The sequence below is a fragment of the Astatotilapia calliptera genome, chromosome 11, assembly GCF_964374335.1.
Source record: "Astatotilapia calliptera chromosome 11, fAstCal68.1, whole genome shotgun sequence".
Classification (NCBI taxonomy): domain Eukaryota; kingdom Metazoa; phylum Chordata; class Actinopteri; order Cichliformes; family Cichlidae; genus Astatotilapia; species Astatotilapia calliptera.
Genome location: NC_137432.1, coordinates 18,405,872 through 18,427,877, shown reverse-complemented (window position 1 = coordinate 18,427,877; position 22,006 = coordinate 18,405,872). Strand labels below are relative to the sequence as shown.

The 22,006-nt window shown below is 43.8% G+C and overlaps 1 protein-coding gene across 2 annotated transcripts; it reads left to right on the top strand.

Moving 5' to 3' along the window:
- Positions 1-493: 493 nt before the first annotated feature.
- Positions 494-11,936, top strand: rnf144b (ring finger protein 144B). 2 transcript variants are annotated; one of them, XM_026185346.2, is made up of 9 exons: positions 494-580; positions 1,235-1,301; positions 4,273-4,539; positions 5,787-5,891; positions 6,636-6,696; positions 7,358-7,565; positions 8,727-8,871; positions 9,008-9,097; positions 10,870-11,936. In XM_026185346.2, the coding sequence occupies exons 3-9, from the start codon at positions 4,375-4,377 to the stop codon at positions 11,041-11,043; spliced, it is 948 nt and encodes a 315-aa protein (XP_026041131.2). In that variant the 5' UTR covers positions 494-580; positions 1,235-1,301; positions 4,273-4,374; the 3' UTR covers positions 11,044-11,936. The 2 variants fall into 2 exon arrangements, with proteins under 2 accessions (XP_026041131.2, XP_080164005.1); XM_080307879.1 differs by lacking the exon at positions 494-580 and having other exon boundaries at positions 1,022-1,301.
- Positions 11,937-22,006: the final 10,070 nt, after the last annotated feature.

The following is a 22,006-nucleotide window of genomic DNA, read 5'->3' as shown; positions in this document are numbered from 1 at the left end:
CCTCCTTTGGCCTTGACAGCAGCTCGCATTCTTGCTGCCATTATTTTATGTACTTTTCACAAGTTTCTTTGCTTCCTTCTTTTGGATGAAACTTTTTTTGCGATCCATCTTTAAGACCACTAAATTCCAAATCTGTTCAATAGGATTTAAGTCCAGACTTTGACGTGCCCAATCCATCAGTTCCAGTACTCCAGATTCCGTTGAAGTATGCTTGGTGTCATTGTCTCGTTGGTGTACGACCCAATCAATTCCCTTATAGAAGGGTTTCCATGTTTCCAGAAACTTTCCAGAAATTTTCTGAACGGTAAATTTAAAAATAACATGGATAACAACAATAATTATATGTTATCATTAAACATATTGTTCTGATTAAAGAGCATCTGCATACAGGTGGATTTTGTATGTATTGAGCACCATAATCTGTTTTTCATTTTTGTACCACTGTTTGCACCACAACGCCAAGGCAACAGAGGCCATTCTGATTTGTTTTATGAGGCTGTGGTTGCTAGGTGAACCAGAACCCTAGAGGAAGTTGTTGCACTGTGAACTAAGTGTTTTTCTGTCTGGGGGGCTAGAAGAGGTAAGGATTTGTAGATATGCTGAATATTTATTCTAAGAGTAATCATTAAAACTGCATTTGTTTTCCTTTGTCTTCCTTTTTAAGCTAGAATTTGTTTCGTAAAGTCACAAGCTATGGCTCAGCTAGCTCGTGCACAAGTAGCTCCGAAAAATGTCCCAAAATGCAAATAGCCCCTTTACTCAAGTAATGCCCACATTTAAGATTGTAAATTCTGATAGCCTGAGCTTGAATTGATGACATGAACTTGGCATAGTTATTTCTACTACAGACAACAACCGTGCCATCAAAAATTTATGCTGCAGGAATATCGTTTATGTCAAGCCTTCTTTTTGTTCCTGCGGGATCATTTCCGACAGTACTTGAAAGCAGCATGAGTTTATTGAAGCAGCCAGCAGGCGCAGTCGAGAGTCCAGATAAGTGGAGAGCAAAGAGCGCTGCTTCCTGGATGGGGACGAGAGGCAGGAGAACCGAAACTCAGACACAAGCAGAGAGCAGGACAGGAGAGAGCAGGAGGGTTAAACATGATTTAGATTTTCTTTAATCCCGCAACGCACTTGGAGGAGGCGGTATCGAGACGGTCGCAGTGGCATTAGGCGTTGACAGCAGGTTATTACAGCACCAGACTGTGTTATAACACATGTGTCTGTACCACAGTAACAAGAGCACTGCGGCTGTGGATCTGGACTCAGACTGCTTCTACGCCCAGTGGTCCACAGGGAAGGTAGGTTCCGCACCATTTGTACCTGTACTGTCCACCCTCAAAGCTGTTCATTAAGGTGGTATCATAGAAAAAAGCGTATGAAAAAAGCGCTCTGTGACCTGTGCTGGTCTACAACCTTGACACAGCTGCAGATGTCTCAGATTTCACGTGTGTGTTTGTGGTTGATCGCAGTGCAGAAAGACCAGATATCAGCAGTCTGGGAATATGCATGCACAAAGGCAGCCTTTAAATCATATCTGTACCGAGCACACTTGTGATTAACTGGTGTGCATTACCATCAAGGCTTACATTTTCCCACACTGTCATTTCCTTCTGCTATGTTTCAACTTTATGTGCCATTTTATTCTATGCACCACCCACACACACAAACACAAACAAAAACCCCAAAAAGACACACACACACATGGTGTGATTGGAAACGTACAAATGATGCCATATAAATTCTACTACCCTAGTGCACACTCTCTGCTGTCTCCTTCCACAGAACAGTGACAGTCTGTGTGAAAGCAGCAGCAGCTTTTTACCAGGCAGATCTGGTTTTTCCGTTTCTGCCTCCCAGGTCAACAATGATGCTTTGATCCCCACCACCTCACCCCACTTCACCCTGCCCTCAATGTCTGGAATGCCATTTAGACCTTGATCCGTGAAGGGTTTTAATCGCTGAATGGCCAGCTTCCACACGGAAAAAGAAAGCAATTGCACACAAAAGCATTCTAATTAAGGAAGTGCTGCAACAGTGGAGATTCGAGGTTGAATGTGAGCTTTTGGATTACAATCAGAAAGGTTTTTTTGTGTGTTTTTTTGAAGGACAGTTCTGAAAGTAAAGGCTTTGGATTAAAGATTCCGGTTGTTAGGACTTTGCATTGATACTTATTTAAATTTAGGTGCAAAGTAATCATTTGTTCCACCTTACACTCGCTGTGTGTGCAGCACTGAAAACATCACAATTACTTTTTATCCATGATCTGAAAGGCAGATGACAATCACAAATGTGATTTATCAAATTTTCTAAGATATGAAGCCTTCCGCCTGATATGTTGACTGAAAGTTACCCAGGTAATCTTAAATTCTAAACTTTGAAGTTGCTTCGGGATGAAGGCTTCACTTTGTTAATAATGCTGGAGTTTCCATGAAGCAAGGCTAGCAGGCACGAAAGCTGTAATTTCCCATGCGAAACCACAGGGGTGGTTATGCTCAGGCAGGACAGGACAGGCTGACGGCATTGTGGGACGATGACTGCAGCCGGCTCAGCACGTCTGCCTGAAAGTAGTGCAGGAGAGCAGACTATGACTGTGCAAAAATAGCAACGTGCACAGAGCTCAGCATGCCCAGCTATCGTGTGTGTTACCAGGGAATGATCATTAACACACTACAAAGGAGGACACCAGTGGCGGAGTTTGCTATATTGATTGAACGGCTCCAAAGTTTCCAGCCAACATTGATAGGCTGCTGAAGCAGAGAACATCATGTACAAGATCATGTGTGATTTCAGCAGCTGCTCAGGCTGCACAGTGTGTTTTTTAACGCCACAGTTTCCTGTGTGAGCCTGTTCTCTGTCCAACCACTGTTGTCCATGCGATTAATCTCAAATCCCAGATTATGGGGTTATTATTTCTCATGCTTTTTGGAACAGGGCTGAACCAAAAGGGATTTTTTGGAGGGTGACTTGAGTTTCCTTTAAGTTCAGACTAGAGTTTTACTCACCTTTGTCTTGCTGTCCTAAAATGAGTCGTCCATAATTATTTTTATTGTTTTCATAAGCAAAGAAGGTTTGCATTGTGGCTTTGTAGATGGTAATATGTTGGTATTGGCTGGTTAGCCAGTTCACTAATTTGGTCCAGACTGAAATCACTGGGAATCTCACATGTCATTTAGACTAATAATAATGATGTGATAATACACACACTGAAAGGCATTTCAGAGAATAAAATACATATTTCCTAGTTTTGTTTTGTTTTGTATTGGGTTTTTTTTTTTGTCTTTCTCTCTTTGTTAGCTCAGAGAAAGCTCTCTCCCATTTGTGGCAGTGGGCGCTACAGAGGGTGTCACCATAAACGCAAAAACAAGGTTACCATGCTGCTCCTACAAAGCCCGATTCAGAGGTTCAGCTTCAACTAAATACTGAAGCAAAGACGACGTGAAGCATCACCATTCTCCATCCATCCCATCCATTCGCTTCTGCTTATCCTTTTTCAGGGTCGCGGGGGGCGCTGGAGCCTATCCCAGCTGTCATAGGGCGAGAGGCAGGCTACACCCTGGACAGGTCGCCAGTCTGTCGCAGGGCTAACACACAAGGACAGACAACCATTCACACTCATTCGCACATTCACACCTAGTGACAATTTGGATTATCCAATCAACCTATCCCCACAAGCGTGTGGGGCATCACCATTCTGTCTCGGCTAATTGCTTTTAATACTTTTTAAACTTAACTACAGTTCAGAGTGTTCAAAACCACCTTTCCCCTGATGTAATTTAGTCTCTTGAGGCATTATGTTCACAAAATCCCAACCTATAATTACACAAGACTTTGCCGTGTTTCTGTAAAGTGGACGTGACAGTCAGTAGCCAGTTCTTCCTGTCAGGATAAATGAAGCGCTGCTCAATAACTGCGGGCTTAGTAAACACACGCCTTGGACTCTGGACTTGAAAATGGCAAGAATATATGGAGACACAACAAAGGATAATGAGGCTGTTTTCATATTACTGTAGCAATAACACATACTGTAACTCAAATTTGCTTCGTACATCACGCAGCTTTAAGCTGTGAGTAATCGTCACTCCTTTAACAAAACAATCACAGGGCATTGCTGCAGGCATAGCTGAAATCATCAGAGTTGCTACATCAGTTATCAGAATGGGATGGCGGTTTTTAGAAAGAGGGTGCAGTGTTGTCTGACAGGGAAGGGAAAGCAAAGAGTTACACCCATACTGAATAGACAAATAGATTAGTGCTGTTTCTGCTTTTTAGGAACATGGAGGCCATGGCTGCTCTCCGTTCCCAGCAGAAAGGCTAAGAGAGGCTTGATTCGTCCTCGTGACTTCTTTTCCTGCCGGCCGGCCTCGCCTCGTCATGGCCAGCGGGAGTCCCACCGTGAGCCGGGAAGCCCGGGAGTCAGCTCCGGAGACGCCCGAGGCTGCCGCCAACCTGCAGGTGTTCTGCAAACTGTGCCTCAGCGAGCAGCCATCGACAGCCACCACAGGACTGCAGAGCTGCAAGTGCATCTACTGCACAGCGGTAGGTACAGATGATGCATTCAGGTTTTTTCAGGAGCTGCTTCTCATCGTGTCCAGGTCTTCATTTGAGTCAGTGACTCAGAGTGCATGTGTCAAGCTATATAAATATATTTATTTCATTTCTCATGCGTTTAATCATTTCCTGCAGGTGCTGAAAATTTCAGGACAGTGATCCAAAACCAGCTTTTTACAATTTGGGCAATTTAGGCAAATGTCCGGCGTTTAAATTACTTGGAATGAGATTTTTTTTTTCTTTTATTATTACAACACCACTTCCTCCTTTATGACCGTATACAGTAATAGATCCTTTTATAGGCAAATCTATCACACTTCCATTCCAGTAAAATTATGCTGATTTCAACACAGGGCTGTCTGTCTTTCACATTTACCGTCTTTGAATTGTCCATGGAATTTTTTTTTCTCATGTGCTTTATCGCTTCGCTCTTTGTTTTTAAACTCACAAACTTATCCTGAGTTTCAGTTTCACTCCTTCATGTGAGATGATGAGAAGCGCTATCTTTAGATAACAGAGCTGTAATATTTATAACAGGAGTGCAAAGGTCCGCTGCTGCACTGTTCTGGTCTCAAGCGTGCCTGCCTGCATATCAAAACGGAGCCAGATAGTGGCAGGTGTTAATCTCTTTCCAAGCTCGCTGCATTTGTCAGAGCGGCACGCACAAGGTCGCACAGATAAACCTCACGTACATGCGCAGGGTACGACACAGCGAGGGAAATTGATACTGAAACACGTACTTATCTTTAGTATAAAAATGTGAACCATCTCCTTCTGTCTGCTTAAAGAGCACACCGTGTTCCTGGTGTTGTTCCAGCTCTGTTTGTGTGATCAGTGCTTCATGCTGTGTTAGGGCTGTATTCACACAGGAAGCACAGGTTTGTGCTCATGCAAAAGTTTTTCTTCTTTAAAGAATTTTTTAACTTTAATTTTTGAAAACAGCACTGCTTTTATGAACAGTGCTTCCACAGTTTCTCCTGCCTTACTCAATGTCATGGCTTGGGCAACACATGACTTTTGACTCTGTGAGCACTCGTGAGGAAGCTCTCTATCTGTGACATTTCAGCTGCCCGGTTTAACCCAACATCTTCCTTTCATTTCGTCCTGAGTAACATTGTGGCTCTCTGAGCTCCTGCACTTGTTTCAGATAAAATGCTGCTGGCGAGCATATGACAGTTCTCCCTGTCTGATTAAACGTCCAGTCTAATGCCCTATTGTCCTTCTTCCCTCTCCAGTGTTTGCAGCAGTATGTTCAGCTAGCCATAATGGAGGGTGGGGGGGCACCAATCACCTGCCCCGACATGGCGTGCCGAAAGACTGGAGTGCTGCTGGACTCAGAGGTACGGCCTGTGCAACAATGCACATAGCAGAAAAAATGATGAGAGGAGATAAAATGCAAACATGATCAGTGATCTGCGTTTTTGTTGTTGCACATTCCTCGAATGTCCCAGGTTGGTGGTTCAACCGGTTTGGTTTCAGACATAAAGGCCATTGCCGTACTTCTCAAGAAATAGGAAGCTGGACTTTCACGCTTGTCTTTTTACAGTGTGTAAATTGTGTAAATACTGCACATCCACCCTTAATCACAGTTCTGAAGAAACTAGTTTTGGTTTCAGGGGTGAATCGCTATAAATGAAATGACGTCAGATGGAAACATTAAAACAATACATAGTAAGCGTTTCAGTGGGGAGGCTGAAAATGCTGACTCAAAACCACATGAAAAGTGCCCCTTCCTTAATCTTCTGCTAATCAGAATACAACTTTATTAAGACTCTTGTGCTAGGAAGTCCATCCTTTAGTAGTGTTTTTCTGGAAAATACTGCAAAGTGTGTCATTTTTAACAGCTTATGAGTTTTAGAAAATAATGCTGCAAATTGCAGATGACTTGAAGTGTCAGATTGTCAACTATGATGGTAAACAACCTCATTTTTATCTAGAGCACCATGAAAGATTTTGGTTTTGAACATGTTATCACAAGCTTCAGGAAGTCTAGTATCCAAAGTGCTGTTTTTTCCACATCTCTGAAATCTGCATCATAAAATCTGAGTCAGTAAAATAATTGAAGTACCTCTGTGTGATTGCAGATAGCTGCTTTGGCAGCAGCAGGTCAGGTGGAGCTGTATCTGCGTCTCAAGTTTGAGAGAGGTAAGCACTGTTGTGTTTACATGCTATTGTCTGATGACAGGCAGGTCACACAAACAGTCCCAGCCAGTATTTATCTTAACATGCCTGGCATATTGTGAGGCTTTTTTTGTGTTCTGTTTAATTCTGGTACAGTTTTAGCCTAGAGGTTACTTAAATTCTAGCTATCAAACAATAAAGGGGTTACTACTATAAGACACCCATGTTAATAATCTGTTAATCTGAAGAAAAGAGATTCTCAGTGGAGATAAATTGTGTACTACTGGTTAGGTAAATGTTTGTGAAGGCAAACAGCACCTCTGTGGGAAACACTGTTGACATTTATAAGCTGCAAACAAAGGGGTAGTTTGCTGTGCAGCTATATTGACATTTTCTATTTGCACAGCAATAATACACTGCAAATCCAATAACAGTTATTGTTTACTCCGTCCATAAATCATAAAACTCGTGTTATTGTAAGAACAAAAAAGTGCAAAGTGCAGTCGGTCTTACTACAGTTGTCCCTTTTGTTATGATTCATAGTGAAAGCATGTGCTGGGAGTGTAAAGGGTTTGAGTCAGCTCACAGTGATTGCTTTTGTTTTGTCTGCGACACGTCACGCTCATTTTCTTCAGAAAGGGAAAATCTTGACTATGTGCCTCATCCGTTCTTTTCCTCTCCACAGGAGTGAAGCTTGACCCCAGTAAAGCCTGGTGCCCGGTGCTTGAATGTCAGGCTGTGTGTAATGTGGAGCAGAGCACCGAAGGCCACCCCGCCGCTGTGCCCTGCCCGACCTGTCACACCGTCTTCTGCTCCGGCTGCAGAGGGCCCTGGCAGGATGGCCACGCTTGCCCCGAGCGGCAGGCCATGATGACGCCTTCTCATCAAAGCAGGTCAGTAAAGCCAGCCTCTTGGTCCGCTGCCCACTGCCTGCAGCCACAGAGCTGCACTTTGGAAATGATACTGGGCTAAAAGCTGGAGGAGGGTATTAGGTCAGGACACTGAGATAGACTTGCTGTAACCAAACTGGTGAGCAATGCATGATTGCACAAATCAGTTGCCATGCATGTGATGAAATGACAGAGGCAGATGAATTTTTCTCTGACATTACGTGGATTACATTTATTTTCAATTGTGGTGTTTTACACCATGAGGAAAATCCCAGACTTTCCTTTGACATAAAAGACCTAACTTTCACCGGTGTAGGATGTTCACAGCACACTGAATGAATCACATAAGTGATGGGTAGCTCCTCATCTCTCTGTAGAAACCCTTTGCTCTATAAAAACATTATTTCAGGATTAATAACTTAGTGTGCCTCAGAAGCGTCCCAGTTGAGCAGGGACATTACTGCGCTGCGCTGAGCTGTGACTCTGCCAGACTGACTGATGTCACTGGGGAGTCACTGAGTTATATCGGAATTCCATTGTCTCTGTGCCAAACAGAGGAGGAGGAGGATGGGCACCGATCCAATTACCTCACTGTACAGCAGTGAAGTGATGATCCCTGCGCTGGGGATGAGAAAGATGAGTTAAAATCCACTTTTGAGTCAAACGTGGCAGCATAATATCTGGGGGGTTTTCAGCCTGCAGAGGCTTTCAGTAGTTTTTACATTTGCATTTTATCTTATATCTTATAGTTTTATTTCCCAAAACAATGCTCAATTTCCTCTTTTAAAACAAGGAACTGGTCTCTGTCTCCTGCTGACTTTGTGTTTTTGAGCAGATTTGTTGTTTGTGTTTTTTGCAGTATTATTTTCTGACATCACATGAGCTGCGATAGCTTCTGCTATCTCGTATTAATCAAAAACAGGGTTTTTTGAGGGCTGCATGACATCTAGAATGAGAGAGATGTTACCTTTAGCGCGTTTAAAGAAACGGCCTTGAGAAATATGTATTTGTAAACTCTTAACCATAACTTCAAGACTCTGCTTCCCACTTTACATTGAATAACAACCCTTCACCTTTGCCTCTAAATAAAGATTACACGCACTGCCTGGAGGCCCTCGCGGCATTAACGGCATTCCTCGTGTGTGCCTTTGTTCCAATTCACAGGACACGCTCAGACAGTGACTCTGACATGCCCATCAAGCAGTGTCCTATGTGTGGTATCTACATCGAGAGAAACCAAGGCTGTGCACAGATGCTGTGTAAAAGCTGCAAACACACCTTCTGCTGGTACTGTCTGCAGAATCTGGATGTAAGTCTCCCCTGCTAACTAAACAATAGCTGTGATGCATTTTTCTTTTTTTCCAAATTCAAATGGAATATTTCCTTTGCTGCATAGTCACCTGTTCACGTCTTTGCATGCATGTGTATGTTGTGTTTAAATGCAGGGTGATATCTTTTTGAGACATTATGATAAGGGGCCATGCAGAAACAAGCTGGGACACTCCAGGGCCTCGGTTATGTGGAACAGAACGCAGGTGAGCCCAGTTGTAAGGCAGCAGTGCGTGGCATTTTGTGATGTTGTTATTGTCTGAATGGATTAGACCACAGAACCACCTGGTTGTTGTATACAGGGACTGGATTTGAGTCAAATCATACCAGCACATAACCTGGATTTTGGACTTCAACCCAGCTCTCAATCACCATGAGACATGGGACATAATTACTGTCTTTCAGTTTATCAGCTGCTTGGTTTATTACTATATATCACTTTAAGAATATTAAAGCCTCACATAGTTTGCTGTTTACGACTTCTTGTTTTCCCACAGTTCATTGAAGAAATCCTTTAAACTCAGCAAATCCCTAAGCTAATCTCAAATTCCTTGCCCATAACGACACCAACTATGCAACAAAAAGATTACAACTGCCCACCAGACCTACTTTCCTTCTGCTTTCTCCTCCTCTAATGCCATTATCACATGATAAGTTTGCTTGGGATCTCCAGATTGCGTCTCGGTGTGTACAGGTTGCTAAGTATGTGAAGAGCTGAAGTACAGCAGCGAAGTTGTTTCGTGCAAAACAACTCATTATAGAGCTGGTTACACCCTTGCCTAACAGGTCCTCTAAGTATGTTCACCTTAAATTATTTTTCCACCGCTGCATTTAAGTACTTGAGTCTGTTAGATTTAACCTGCGATGTTTTTTGCCGACCCTTAGTGTAACTACATATCCAAAACAATGTTGACATCGGTATATGACATGTATCTGTGGTTATTTAACATGTCACATCCACTACCACAGCTATTACTGTCTGCCCTGCTACGGCAGCATACAGTCATCCAAAGAATTATTGAGGTAAGCTGCTGAGGTTGACTGATAAAGATTGAGTCACAGTTTGGCATTCCTGTTCATCTCAAATGTGCTGTATCTGATTAAGTGGAGGCCATGCCTTTTCACTCCAAAACATGTCTCCACGGACCTCAGCTTGTGCATGGGAGTGTTGTCAAAGGGAAACAGAAAACCAGGAAGTCCACGAAGATATGTACATATATATGTGTGCCTTATTTGTTTACACATACAGGGATTATTCATATAATGGTATGTGTATCAAGTTTACTGAATGAATGATTTAACAATTTAACATGAATAAAGTCTATCAGGTTTTAACAGTTACAGTAATTTAAAACTACAGACTGTATATAAAAGAGGAACTTTGTTAAAACAACATCATTCGTTTCTTTTAGGCTTCACACTTTGAAACTTCAGCGTTGCATTTTAGCCGCCACCAGGTTGGTTTTATGGGGTCAAAAGTGAACTTAATGTGAATTAACGAGTGTTACGTTATCGGCAAAGTTAGCAAGCTTAGTTAGCAAAATACACTCATAAGCCACACAGCAAGCCCTAGTATTCGAAAAGCGACTGAGTTCTTTAGTCGCTTTTCTTGACAGTTGAAGTCCTGGTTCTGTCTTGCTGGTAAATGTAAGTTCACTTTCATTAATTTCATTTTTTTTAAGTCTCCATAGTTCCCAAAAGTTCAGTTGTGTTTACCAGCTGCCTGTTAATGTTTTCTGAATGTTTATTGCTGGGTAGGTGATGTAAAGAAGGTTTGCACCAGAACTGAATCTAAACAGAAAATGAAGACAGTAAAGTTACAAACTATAAAACCAAAACAGGGAACTGAACAACTTCTGTAGGGAGAGTCAGATGATGAATCTCTGATGCCATTATGACCAAGTCCTTTGACACAGTCATTTGACCCAGTGCTAATAAGAAGAGTAATTACAGTATTTATTGCTGTGTCTCTGCTCAGGTGGTGGGGATCCTGGTGGGAGTCAGTATCATTGTGCTGGTGACGTCACCTCTCCTCCTGCTGGCCTCGCCCTGCATCCTGTGCTGTGTTTGCAAGCCCTGCAAAGGGGACAAGAAGAAGAAGAAGAACAAGAGCAAGAAGGACCTCAGCCAGTCAGACACCTCCACATCATAGCAGCTCCCTGCTTTCATCTGCCCGCACAGGATCACTCTGCTAACCTCATGAATGCCAAGGAAAGTTTAAGCGCTGCATGATGGGAATAAAAAACACTCATGAACTAATGGATTACCTTTTTTTTCTTTTTTTTTTGGAAGCCCTCTAAGTGAGCGGGTTTTCCGGACTTTTACATTATGCCTCAGTGAGAGGGCTGCTCAAAAATCACTCTTGAATCACGAGAGTGCGTACTTTATATGGTGGGTGTGTAAATGTGAGGAGAATGAATGTAAGTCACTTGTCTAGCCAGTTTTCAGAGGCACAACAAGATAATTAGGAGACAGCAATAGGTGTGAATCTCCCTCGACAGGGCTCTCTTTTTCTCACCAACACACCTACACAAACACATACATGCAGTTTAAAGTGCAAAGCCACCCTCATGTGCCAAATGTCATGAAGCCAAACCAGAAGTGTTGGGCGCTCAAGTGCCTCGCTCTACAGTGCCTGGTGCTTGGTTCGATTTGCTTTGCCTTTCATTCTGTCTTATGCAAATAATTTTAGCGTTATGGAAATGGACAACCATCAGGATCCTGCATGGTTATAAACGCCGCAGTGATGCAAAACATTCTAAGGTGTTAGGAGAAGGCATCTGGAACCATACGAAACACGATAAGGCTTCAATGGTGCACAGAGAGAACTCTTCTTCTGCAGATGCTTGTTGTTTCCACCTGGTGTATGTTCCAGACCAAAGGCTCTAAAGAGGACAGTGTGTACTTTTCTAAAGTGTGTTAATATGTATTCATGGGGAATGTGTGTATGGTGTCATTTCTACATTTGTTTTGATGTTTCGGCATCAAATATTTTATAAAAGCGCCATTGTAAATGGAAAATAAACACGATGAACTGAACATGCATTGGACAGTGACTTTGACGTTTATCATTTCTAGCCCAAACAACCCAAGGTTTCCTAGCAGAACACTGCACTGTAAGATGGTTTAAGTTATTCGCTTGTCAGTTTAATGGTATAAGTGTGTACCATAAGAACTTTGACCCATTATCTGGTCTTTTTACATCGTTGATATCTTGTAAATAGCATTATGTGGCTCTGCTCTTCAGCTGCTAAACATGCTGTGCATCTAGAGATGCTCTTCTGCTTCCTTTGGCTGCAACAACAAACGCAGATGCCTGATCAACCAGTCACATGGCAGCAACTTAATCCATGTAGTCATGTAGCCATTATCAAGACAACTTGCTGAATTCGAACTGAGCAACTGCTGGGATTTTCCTGAGAAACCGTTTTCAGGGTTTAGCCAAACTACTATTCTCTTAACAGTAACACAAATAACTACTTCTTACACCCAAGGTATGCTGAAGAGAGCATCTCTGAATAGACAACACATTGAACCTCGATAGGCTACAGCGGCTCACTAAAACTGGACAATAGAAGATTGAAAAAAACATTGCCTGGTCTCACGAGTCTCAATTTCTCCTGAGACATTCAGATGGTGGGGTCAGAATTCATATCACAAAGCGGACTTTTGATTGAACATAAGTAAGAATATCTGTGATTTCAACTTTGTACAATTGTAGTGTCACACACCAAAAGCAATGTCATGCAGTGTCAGGGGTTAAAAGACCACATGACTCGTGCAGTTAGAAACACAGTATATATTTCATATAAATGTAAATTCAAGAGGAAATGGGTCAAAGTTGTAAATTAAGTTACCCACAAAAGCAAAGCTAGGAGCTAGGAGAAACAGCGACTGACTTGGAAGTAGGAGTCACGAATGTTGGAGTGGACAAAACCACTCCAACATCCATGGCACTCAAAATGAAGGTGAGTGTGAAGATCACAGGTCACCCCACTCTAACCTTAGATAGAAGAATTTGCTACAAAGACCCAACTAGAATTAGAAAACAGCACAGGGAGTAATAAAGTGAGTTTAGCGGCGTATAAATGTGCGGGCAGTTCAGGGTCGACCCAAAGACCGAGGTAAATGTAGCAGAGGCTAAACAGGTTACCTTCAAAGGGATTTCAGTGGCACCCTGTGTGTGAACAAGAAACTGCACTCAGTTCAGTCTGAGAAGCTAAGTGGGCATTTCAGGCAGAACATTTCCACGTCACAAGACCAACAAGAGATGTAGAAAGACAGTTTGCTGTTAATGTCATATGATTGGGGGGGTCTGTGGTCAGAGGCGAACCCACAGAGAGGAGTCACTTGATGTTTTTGATTATTAGGCATAAACTGATGGGGAAACAATAGCATGGGGAAGGACATTTTTTTCACAAGATTAAAGCAAAGGCTGAGAAAGAAGAGCTACGGAGGATAGACAAAAGTCTAATGATGTCAAGACAGAGTTGGATCCATTTGATGTGGTGTCAGAGAAACCGAGCAGAAAGAAGGCAAATAATCATTTAAAAAGATTAGACTGCGTATATAAAGGAAATATGTTAGTCAGTCAGAGGCAAACAGTGGATCCTGAGAATAAAATTTATTGTTTAACATGAAAACCTGATTTTTCTCTTTAGTAGACAGATTTTCTTGTAAGTATAAAAACAACTTTTAGGACAGTCTGCAGACTTGATAAATGGATGTCTTTGTACGAAGCAGAGATGCTTTTTTGTTTTTCTATTTTTTGTCTGATTGACAAGTTGAGCGCACAGTAAGGAAAAACAGATGTAGTGTTTCTGGTGTTTATAAGAAGCAGACCGTGGTGGCAGCATAACTTTATTGCTGACTGCAGCACACAGACACATGTGACCATTGCATTGCTTCTCTGCCAATTATTTTTTATTCCTCTAGTGTCCACTAGGTAGTGTAATTTTTCACACAAGACACAACATTCTTGTGAATATAACGACAGATTATATGCCCATAAGATTATACCGACGCACTGACACACTTGCAACGACATTGCTACTTCAGAAACTGTTATGCTGCACAAAACTTCATGGTATTGTGTTGCAGAGTTCATTTCTCTTAATTAATCTTGAAAATTAATTAAACAGGAAAAGCAGCTGCTTGTTATTCCAGTACTTATTTGTGCACATGCAAGCTATAAATAAACACAAAATGCTTTGCCTCAATTATCATCTGTCACAACTGCTGTAAACTGAGACTCATTCTTCTGCACTGCTGCTTTCTTTGTGTGATCATCTAAAGGCGCAAAACAAGCACCACTAGGAGGCAACAGCTCAGCAGGTAGATCGTTTGGTAAATGGTCTGTATTTGTATAGCGCTTTTCTAGTCCCTAAGGGGGCCCAAAGTGCTTTACACAACCAGTCATCCACCCACTCACACACACATTCACACACTGGTGTGAATGTGTGTGTGTCTGCAATTAATACAATACAAAATACTACATAGAGTGCACTATACAGGTCATCGGATGTTCAAGATGGGCTTTACATCTTCCAACAACTGCTCACACTGTCAAGGCAATACACCAGACAATTACATCCACGCTCTTTGGTTCTGTCCACCAGTGCAAAAGTTTTGGCGCGAGATATGTGAAGACTTATCAAAGTGTCTGAAATGTAACATTCCAACTTCCCCCTTAGTGTGTTTGTTGGGCAGCTTAGATAATGTCACTTCAGAAAAGAATATCGCCCATATGGTTTTCACTGCCCTATGCATAGCCAAGAAAACAGTCCTCATGAACTGGAAAAATAAAAATAATCTTAATTCTAACCAATATAGAAATTATCTATTAGATTACATTAGTCTTGACACAGCCTCTGCCACCACATTAGATCAATTGCTCTGGGCCCCTTTTATCAGCTCCATCACCTAGTGGGGGTGGGGGGTCATAGTTTGGTCCCGCCTTCACTGTTGTGATTGGTGAGGGGGTAGGGACAGGCTTAGGGCGTCGGGGGGTTCCCCGGAGGCATCTTCCTTGGGGGGCTCAACCCGGGGTAGCGGTCACGTCCGGTTGGGGGCTCTGTTGGCTCTCAGGTGACTGTTTCCTCGCGGCTGCGTGCAGCGGGGCTAGGGGAGGGTCTGTGCTGACGGACGTGGGTTACTGACCTGGCAACCTGGCTGCCCCTGGGTGGGTCCGGGATGGGCGTGAGGTTCTGGGGGCGCTCCGTCTCTGGGCTGGGGCCCGGGCCGGGCCTCGGGGGCTTGGGTCCTGGTTGGTGTGTTGCCGGGGTTGTGGGCGGGTGGGTGCATGGGGGCCCGGCCCTGGAGCAGGGTGCCGCCGGTGCGTCGAGCCGCCTGGGGGGCTCTTCAACTGGTGGGGGGGATGGTCACATCTTGCAGGAGCTTTCTTCTCTTCAGGAACTCTCTGCAGGAGGGGGAGATACAGGAGAGGTGGAGGAAGATCTCAGCCTGGGCGTTTACCGTCTTATGTAGTCTGGAAGATGTGTGGATGGTGGGGTGGGTGCAGTTTTCTCTGTGGTGGGGTTGGGTGGACTGTCCAGGGCTCTGTGGAGCCGGGGGGCGCTACTGCACTGGGCCCCGGTCTGATGGGCCTGGGCCCCCCTGGCGGGTCGCGAAGGGTGGGAGTGCCTACTGGGGTCAGCGGGGGAGCTGGCCCCAGGGAGGGGTTACCTGCCCCTCCCTTCCTTCCCTCCCCATCTCCAGCTGCCTCCCTCTTCCCGCTCCTCCACAACCACTCACACATGCAGGGCCTTGGAGTGGGGGTATGTCACCAGGGTGCAGAGGAGGCTACCCCCCCCCCCCCCCCCCCCCCGTCCCCTTCTGGCTGCCTCTGCCTCAATTTTATCCCACAACTTAGACATTCACATTATTCACACTCTCATTACACATACATATAGGATCTTGGGGGTGGGCACAATCACAGAGTCCAAATTACCATCAGGGTGTATACCTCACCCCTGACGTCGTTGCCCACCTCTCAATTTTAAATACACTTAGTCATTGAGGGCTAGCAGGAGGGACTATGCGCTTACCTGCTGCTCCTTGGCAGGTAGCTCCATGCCCTCCTGGGTTTTAATTGCACCTTAGAACACATATGCATCAACACTACAATGAGCGGGTGGAGGGAGGTTTGGAGTCTTCTCCCACCCCCATTCTCTGCGGCCTGCTGGAGCGGGAGGGCTAGTAGGAGGAGTTGGCCGTCCGACTGCGGTCTGGAGTGTGGGGCCTCCCTGCTGCTGCGGAGTCGGGGTGGTCTGCCTCTCCCCACCGCAGGGAAAAGGGTAACACCACCTGGGTCTGGGTGCAATTCCCCCCTCCAGGGGCAAGGGTACCTAGACCCGGTTTGTAGAGTACGCTTGGGGAGTGTGATTGTGTGTACAGCGTCTCTTTATGTCTGTCCCCACGTTGGTTGAGTGTGGAGTGAGTGCATATGAGAGCATGAGGGTGGGAATGGATGTTTGTGTCTGTGTGTGCCCGTATGTCTGTGTCTATATGTCAGGTTGGGTATCAGACGCCACCTCTCTGGGGACACCTCAGGCCCTCCAAGGTTTGGAGGCCTATCTCCACCCACCACCACTTCCCCTGCCGGTGGCGGACTCCCTCAGGTGTCGGTGTGTTGGTGGTTCTTTGTATCTGGGGATGGGCGTCCAGGTACACACCGGCTCACTCCTTGGCGGCCGCTTGTCGGGGCCTGGGGCTCGCTCGGGCCCCTTTGGAGGTGGGGTGCCCTCGGCCTCTCGGCCTGGGGCTCGGTCACTCAGGCACAGCTGGGGGCCGGCGGAGCTCACGGGCGCGTCACTGCAACTCCCCCTGACTTCTGCTCCGCGGCTGCTGGGCGAGCCCTCATCTGGGACTCTCCTCAGCTCTTACTGGAACAGTGGCGCGGCTGCCCCTCTGTTGGTCTTCCATGGTCTCTTGTGTTCTGGGGGCCTCTGGATGTCTGGAGTTTTGATCTCCTCCATACCCACTTCACACCCTGGAGGACGGGGCTGTGGCCCCCCCACACTCCCTAGCAGATCATTACATGGAGAAACCTTTGGAATGCAAGCATGCTGATCCACACAGGTATGCACACATGGGTATTCACAGACGCGGACTAAAGCTTTCTTGGCTGCTGCCTCAAAGCACACTGTGCGCTGTCTATCTTGCGTGCTGCACAATATCGTTTATTATTTAGTAAATACTGATATCTATGACTAGCTAGTTTATTATGATGGTGCTTTGTTTTCTCTATTATTATGTTGCTCTTTGTTGTTTGCTGTCTCCTCTGTTTGTTTTTTTTGTTTGTTTGTTTTTTTCTCCATACAGGTGACCCAGGAGTTCTTTTTTTTTTTTCTCTCTCTTCCCCCCCCTTCTCACCGTCTCTTCTCCCCTTTGGTTTTCTTTCTTTCTCTCCCCCTCTTTCTCTCATTCATTCCCCCTGTCCTATTTATTAAAAAAAAAAAAAAAAAAAAAAAAATGACAAAGGATGAACTGAAGCTCTGCCATCACGTAATGTCGCATACTGCTGTTTCTGATGTCATTTAAAAAAAAAAACAAAAAAACAAAAAAAAACAAAAAAAAACAAAAGCAAAGCTAGGAGCTAGGAGAAACAGCGACTGACTTGGAAGTAGGAGTCACAAATGTTGGAGTGGACAAAACCACTCCAACATCCATGGCACTCAAAATGAAGGTGAGTGTGAAGATCACAGGTCACCCCACTCTAACCTTAGATAGAAGAATTTGCTACAAAGACCCAACTAGAATTAGAAAACAGCACAGGGAGTAATAAAGTGAGTTTAGCGGCGTATAAATGTGCGGGCAGTTCAGGGTCGACCCAAAGACCGAGGTAAATGTAGCAGAGGCTAAACAGGTTACCTTCAAAGGGATTTCAGTGGCACCCTGTGTGTGAACAAGAAACTGCACTCAGTTCAGTCTGAGAAGCTAAGTGGGCATTTCAGGCAGAACATTTCCACGTCACAAGACCAACAAGAGATGTAGAAAGACAGTTTGCTGTTAATGTCATATGATTGGGGGGGGTCTGTGGTCAGAGGCGAACCCACAGAGAGGAGTCACTTGATGTTTTTGATTATTAGGCATAAACTGATGGGGAAACAATAGCATGGGGAAGGACATTTTTTTCACAAGATTAAAGCAAAGGCTGAGAAAGAAGAGCTACGGAGGATAGACAAAAGTCTAATGATGTCAAGACAGAGTTGGATCCATTTGATGTGGTGTCAGAGAAACCGAGCAGAAAGAAGGCAAATAATCATTTAAAAAGATTAGACTGCGTATATAAAGGAAATATGTTAGTCAGTCAGAGGCAAACAGTGGATCCTGAGAATAAAATTTATTGTTTAACATGAAAACCTGATTTTTCTCTTTAGTAGACAGATTTTCTTGTAAGTATAAAAACAACTTTTAGGACAGTCTGCAGACTTGATAAATGGATGTCTTTGTACGAAGCAGAGATGCTTTTTTGTTTTTCTATTTTTTGTCTGATTGACAAGTTGAGCGCACAGTAAGGAAAAACAGATGTAGTGTTTCTGGTGTTTATAAGAAGCAGACCGTGGTGGCAGCATAACTTTATTGCTGACTGCAGCACACAGACACATGTGACCATTGCATTGCTTCTCTGCCAATTATTTTTTATTCCTCTAGTGTCCACTAGGTAGTGTAATTTTTCACACAAGACACAACATTCTTGTGAATATAACGACAGATTATATGCCCATAAGATTATACCGACGCACTGACACACTTGCAACGACATTGCTACTTCAGAAACTTCATGGTATTGTGTTGCAGAGTTCATTTCTCTTAATTAATCTTGAAAATTAATTAAACAGGAAAAGCAGCTGCTTGTTATTCCAGTACTTATTTGTGCACATGCAAGCTATAAATAAACACAAAATGCTTTGCCTCAATTATCATCTGTCACAACTGCTGTAAACTGAGACTCATTCTTCTGCACTGCTGCTTTCTTTGTGTGATCATCTAAAGGCGCAAAACAAGCACCACTAGGAGGCAACAGCTCAGCAGGTAGATCGTTTGGTAAATGGTCTGTATTTGTATAGCGCTTTTCTAGTCCCTAAGGGGGCCCAAAGTGCTTTACACAACCAGTCATCCACCCACTCACACACACATTCACACACTGGTGATGGCAACCACCCTGGGGCGCACTGACAGAGGCGAGGCTGCTAGACACTGGCGCCACCGGGCCCTCTGAACACCACCAGTAGGCAACGGGTGACGTGTCTTGCCCAAGGACACAACGACCGAGACTGTCCAAGCTGGGGCTCAAACCAGCAACCTTCTGATTACAAGGCGAACTCCCAACTCTTGAGCCATGATCGCCCCAATTTGTCCCATGATCGGAAGGTCCGGGGTTCAAATCTACCGAATGGCTACCCTGAGGTACCTGAGCAAGGTACTGTCCCTACACACACCGGGCGTTAGATTGGTGGCTGCCCACTCCTTAAATACAAAGAGTAAGTTAATAAACTATACAAAAAAGCACTTGTATTTCTGTCTGCTGCTACCATCAAGCATCACTCAGCAAAAAATAAAACAAATGAAAATCCATCAGGATTCTTCTAATATACTTCACTTTTGCCTTACAGTCAGTAACATTTTCTGCATCAGTTTTAAACAATCCAACTCTCAGATATGTACAGAAAACCCCAGGTGCAAGTCACTAACAAGTGCTTTATTAGCTCTGCCATACATAAGGCTACCAAATTTATACTAGCCCTGCCAGAAGCTAAGGCTACCAAATTTTAAACTATACCTTCACAGACAAAGGTGTCATAGTTTCTGTATCCTGCAGTAAACGGTGTTGTCAGGTACCAACAGGAGTTCCTGTCATTGTCCCACAATGAGCGCCCAAAAGACATCTTGCAGAGTCTTCTGTGAGGACTAAAAGTGGAGTTTAAACGTAAAGTTAAAGGAGCTGACTCGCTATGACTTTCCATTTCCATTCCTATGGAAGCTGATGCCTCATGTGGAGAATGCTGACTCCTAGTAGTTCCTGTCCACATTTCTCCTGGCTGAAGAGCTGAGCCCTGAAGTCGATGGTTAGAGACTTCTCGGGTTGTTCATCAGCTCTCTATATTTTTTCACACCTATTTACCTGCTCAGGACAGCTCTCTTCCCTGTTCCTCTTTGTGGTGGTGCTGATGCCTGAGGTTGAGGGAGCAGCCTCTTCTAACCTCTGAGTGACTGAAGGTTCTTGGTGTAGAACATGTTGCCCATTATCCTTTACATGTTACATGTTGCAAGTAGAACAAGTACATGTGGAGCATCGACAAGATGGTCACAGCAATCTCATAACCCTGCCAAAAAATGTCTCATGCTAACTGCTGTATGAGAGAAGACCAAAATTAGATCTCTCATCCTCATTTAGTGAGTAATATCCAGAGTCCTCACTGAGCCAGACATCATAATTTATGACTTCATTGTCCGCATCTCTTTCCATTACGTGATCTTACTCAAAATTGTCATCAAGGAGTGGAAGGATACCCTCAGGTTCAGCTTCGATCTGGACTTTTCCATCCTCAACCTCAGCATCTTACTCGCCACCTGAAGAGATGTCGACTGATCAAGATCAATAATCCTGATGAATTCGATGAGGCTACCTTCTGCAGGATGATGTCGTTTCCTCAACCTGCAAGTAAACACACTCATCTGCTATTATTAGTTCGGGGATTTTCAATCATTGGCAAGTGCTAAAGCATGCCTAAATTTCATCAGAGTAATAGTAGGAATAAAACTACTGTAAACTTGTCTGTACAAGCTTGTCTACTGATGACAGTATAGGTTACAACAAAAACAGGTTTAAATGTCCAGTTCTAGATGTTACAGTGCAGGCACACAAAGGTGTTGCATGCTTCAGCAGCGCTGCTCGTCATTAATGTATAAAACTTTTGTAGCTGTCCCTGAAAGAAGACAAAGAGGTAACTTCATGATACATATCTGTGGTGCTGATTTAAAACACATTTTACCTGAAACATTGGCAAGCAAATGTAAAAATTGCTCTGATAATGCGAGGTTATTTATGTGACTTAAAAAGCGTTTGCTTATCCACCTTTGTTCTCTCAACAGCACCAAGAACATAAGCTAATCACTGGAGAATATTAGCTTATTTTAGCTTTTTAGCTAATTCTAGCCACAAGTCAGGTGATACATCACTTGTTGGCAGCCAAGGAGCTGATGTACTTTATTAGTTTCCTATTTTGGTTGAATTCAGCGTCACTGTGTGTTTATAGTACAGCACAGTTCCACTGAGCAACAATGATGTTGGAGGTAAATGTCTATAAATATCTACCTGACTGTCATTATTTCTGTAGGAAATAGGGATGAGTAAAGCTACCATGGTGATAAAAACTAATATTTGACTGAATGGGATTTTAATCCAGTGACTGAGTCCACATCCCTCTGACAGAAATGAACATTAAACTTATTTCTGCAATCTGGTTGTTTTCTTAGCCAGTTTTTGTCTCTGATGCAGATTGTTTGGGGTTTTTTGTTGTTGTTTTGTTATGTTTTTTGAAGAAACTGCTTTTCAGATACATTTTTTTTCTGTGCACTCTGGCATTCTTCCTGCTGCTGCCATTTAATGGCATGCCGTTGGGCAAAAGTGTGCCACTTTCAGCAGCAGTGAGGGCGACCTGTCATGTCATATGTTTAGTCCACCAATGATTTCTCAAGTTTCATAGGATCTTCTCACTCTCCTGTTAGTTCTACGATATTTATGTTTTCTCTGCACTTTCAACACTGGCTGAACTGATGGTTACACACTCACTCATCCTTTATGTATGAGCAATGAACGTGTAAGGAAAGAAAAACAAGATTTGGAAGCACTGTGTTGCTTGGATTATATTTTTATTGTCTATTATTATATTACTATTGGCCTATGAATGTGTAAGCATTTGCGCTATAGTGGGCTTCAAGTAGCAGTGCTAAAAAGATGGACGATGGATACCTTGCAATTCTACCCCTCCGGGAAATGCAGATGTTGTAATGTTTCCAATTTAAGAGAATATGAACGCTTCTTGTTTGTTATTCCCACTCCCTGCCAGTTGGTGGCGGTAAAGCACCATTTCGTTTTAGCCATCAAAAAG

Coding starts and splice junctions, on each gene's coding strand:
- rnf144b (XM_026185346.2), top strand. CDS start 4,375: ATGGCCAGCGGGAGTCCCACCGTGAGCCGGGAAGCCCGGGAGTCAGCT. Junction 4,540..5,786: donor AGTGCATCTACTGCACAGCG/GTAGGTACAGAT, acceptor TTCCCTCTCCAG/TGTTTGCAGCAGTATGTTCA. Junction 6,697..7,357: donor GCGTCTCAAGTTTGAGAGAG/GTAAGCACTGTT, acceptor TCCTCTCCACAG/GAGTGAAGCTTGACCCCAGT.